Source organism: Melospiza melodia, chromosome 2 (assembly GCF_035770615.1).
Source record: "Melospiza melodia melodia isolate bMelMel2 chromosome 2, bMelMel2.pri, whole genome shotgun sequence".
NCBI classification, from domain to species: Eukaryota; Metazoa; Chordata; class Aves; order Passeriformes; family Passerellidae; genus Melospiza; species Melospiza melodia.
In genome coordinates this window covers 111,611,353-111,614,441 of record NC_086195.1, presented here as the reverse complement: position 1 = coordinate 111,614,441, position 3,089 = coordinate 111,611,353, and the positions used below count along the sequence as shown (strand labels likewise).

At 40.2% G+C, this 3,089-nt stretch overlaps 1 protein-coding gene across 1 annotated transcript; it reads left to right on the top strand.

The window, feature by feature from the left end:
- Positions 1-1,505: 1,505 nt before the first annotated feature.
- Positions 1,506-2,480, top strand: LOC134415210 (2-oxoglutarate receptor 1-like). Its single transcript, XM_063150497.1, has one exon. The coding sequence runs from the start codon at positions 1,506-1,508 to the stop codon at positions 2,478-2,480; it is 975 nt and encodes a 324-aa protein (XP_063006567.1).
- Positions 2,481-3,089: the final 609 nt, after the last annotated feature.

The window sequence follows — 3,089 nt, the reverse complement described above, 5'->3', positions numbered from 1 at the left end:
GTCATGTTCTATCAGTTATAGGCATAAGGAAGAGTCATTCAGGTAACATGTTAAATGCCTGAATCACATTGTCCAAGACTGAATAAGGTACAATCCTGTCTTTTTTCCAGGCTTAGTGGGGGTTTTTTTGGGTTTTTCTTTTTGGTTTGGTTTGGTTTTTTCTAATGTGTTGACTTCACCCTGGATGTTTAATGTAGCATTGGTTAAGTTTAAAGATGCTGTTTCTGAGACAAGAGAGAGGATCTAGGCTTGGTAGTACCCTGCTTAGCACTTTATGACCTTTCTTTAGAATATTTTCTCACATGGAATTGGTTAGAATCTGGAAGAGTGGTACTCACCTGAAGTGCTGAAGACGCAGTGGCACAGCTCTTGCCTCACTTGAGGTATCCACGGCTGAACTAGTCCCCTTGGGCTACCTTTTGCATCAGTGGAAAGAAATAGGTATGCCAAAAGAGTAAATGATTTATCTCAGAAACCTCAGTTGTGGGTAGATGCATTATGTCTTGGAGGAACTTACTTCTCTCCTTTGATGATAAATTGGGGCTTAGGAGGACTGGCTCCAATTTAAGCATTTAACTTTCTGATACCTGAAGTTAGATGGTTTTTATGTTTGGTTACCATTTTTTCAGGTTAAAACACTACCAAGAAATGTTATGTCTTTAAATCCCTGTGGAGAGATCCAAATTGGCTATGTCAGACAAGAAATCATTTCAGAGACAAGTCTACCTGGTTCCCATTGGCAAAGAATGGGGAACAAGCATTCCCTCTGTGCTTTCCATTTTCCTTCTGCCTTTGAGAGGGAACAGTCTTTAACAAATTAAATCAATTTTATGCCACTGTGGAGCTTCATTTAAAAAAAACAAACAAAAGCACAATAACACCTCTCCCCCCAGAAACAACCCTCCAAAACACCAAATCAAAAAGTTTATCCTAGTTTTATACTCTGATGACTCCAAGAGAATAAAATCATGTTCAGGGAACAATCTGTCAGGTTATAGGAGCATCAGGTCCTGAGATCTGTAACTAAACCTAACATTGTTTGGCTTTCATGAAAGCAGAATGACATCTCTGTTCCATGAGCACAAAACACTGATTAGCTCAGAGTGGTGAAGATAATATATGGATATGGTTCTACTTTCTGAAAGGTTAAGACTAGTTCACTTACAAAATCTCCTTCTAGCTCTCTGAATGTGTGCTGCCTACTCCTGAAGATTTGCAGATAAGCAGTAATTGTCTTCTTCAATGAAGGAGGCTAAACAAAGAAAGAGTAAAATTAATAATTATCAAAATTAAATGTAAAAGAGAGGAAAAGGTGAAATTAAACATTTCAGTGGTGCTATCTAGGTCAGACTAGGTACATTAGCAAATCCTTATTTTCACTCACTACTGTGCCTTCTCAAATGTACATTTTCTCCAGCAACAAAAGGTTTAACTGGCAACATTTGTTCCAACAAACCAATTAAAACTAAATATCTGATTTTTGTCTTAAGGAGACTTCTGCAAACATGGCATCTGAATGCAGCAGCAATTTTACTGCTCAGGCCAGCCCTGCAGACCTATTGACAAGCTGCAAGGATGAAGATTTCTTACAGGTGCAATTGTATGTTGCCGTCCTTTACAGCCTAATCTTCCTGGTGTGCTTTCCAGGAAACATTGCGACAATTTTTGTTTACTGTTTTAAGATGAGGCCCTGGAAAAGCAGCACCATCATTATGTTAAACCTGGCTATCACTGATCTATTGTATGTAGTCACACTTCCTTTCTTCATACACTACAATGCTAATGGAAATGACTGGATTTTTGGAGACTTCATGTGCAAGTTTATTCAGTTTTGTTTCTACTTCAATATGTACAGTGGTATTATCTCCCTTAGCTGCTTCAGCATCTTCCGCTTTTTGGTAGTTGTGTACCCAATGAAATCCCTTTTCCTCCGGAAGCGGAGATGGGCAGTGGTGACTTGTGCAGTCATTTGGATGATTTCCCTGGGGGCCCTCAGCCCCTTGGTCGTCCTGATTTCCCCAAGAGACAGGCAGAACAAGACCATCTGCCCAGACCTGGTTGCTGCTGAGGACTTTGTCACAAGTCGCTGGTACAACTGGGGACTGACTGTGTTTGCCTTCCTCCTGCCCTTGCTGACGGTGACCCTGTGCTACGTGCTCATCATTGGCATCTTGGCCACTGGGCTGCACACGCAGGCTAGCTACAAACAAAAGGCTCGCAGGCTCACTGTTCTCCTCTTGCTGGTCTTCTATGTGTGCTTCCTCCCCTTCCATGTCTTCAAGGGGATTCATCTGGAGCTCCGAGTACAGCCAGTTAGCTGCCACTTGAAGAAAACTGTCCTTTTAATGTTTACTATAACTAAACCTTTAGCAGCATTAAATACTTTTGGAAATTTGCTGCTCTATGTAGTGTCAGGAGATAATTTCCAGCAGGTAATACTCTCTCTCTTCAAGTTTTGGACAAACAAGAGTTTGAAGTAGAAGAGATTGATGCAATTTAACATTTATGGAGGAAGGATTTAAACCTGCCCTCAACCAGCCAGGCACAACCTCCCTGCCATTAGAGTACTCAGGTTAACCCAGCTAGTGCCAAAGGAGAGTCAATCTGTTCTGGGTTACAAACTGATCATCAAAGGAGAAAATTTATGATTAAAAATAAAAAGTTTTAAATAAAATACTAATAAATAAAGTGTGAAATTCTCAGAAATGTTTCTGCGGTTGCTTCCTGAGTCCATGGTAGATCTTTTGGAGAATGGGCAGTTCTGGGAAAAAATATTAGTCTATTAGTGGCAGATACAGATTGAGGATGGGAGTAATCCTAAATTAATTTTATTAACTCAAAATATAAGTGTAGTCTGAGCTAGAGACCTGTCTGTCTTTCTTCCTAAGCCATGAAGAGCAGTAAGACCCTCTGGAAATTAAAACCCATCTTAGGCCTGGAAGTGCTTCATCTCACCTCCCTGGAGACATTGACAGGGTAAAGGTATGCATGTAGCTAATCACCTTGTCCTCATTTTATAATTTTCCATTATAATGGGAAGAAATAGGCCATTTTAGAGTATGATTCACTGAATTATTCTTGATGTTTGC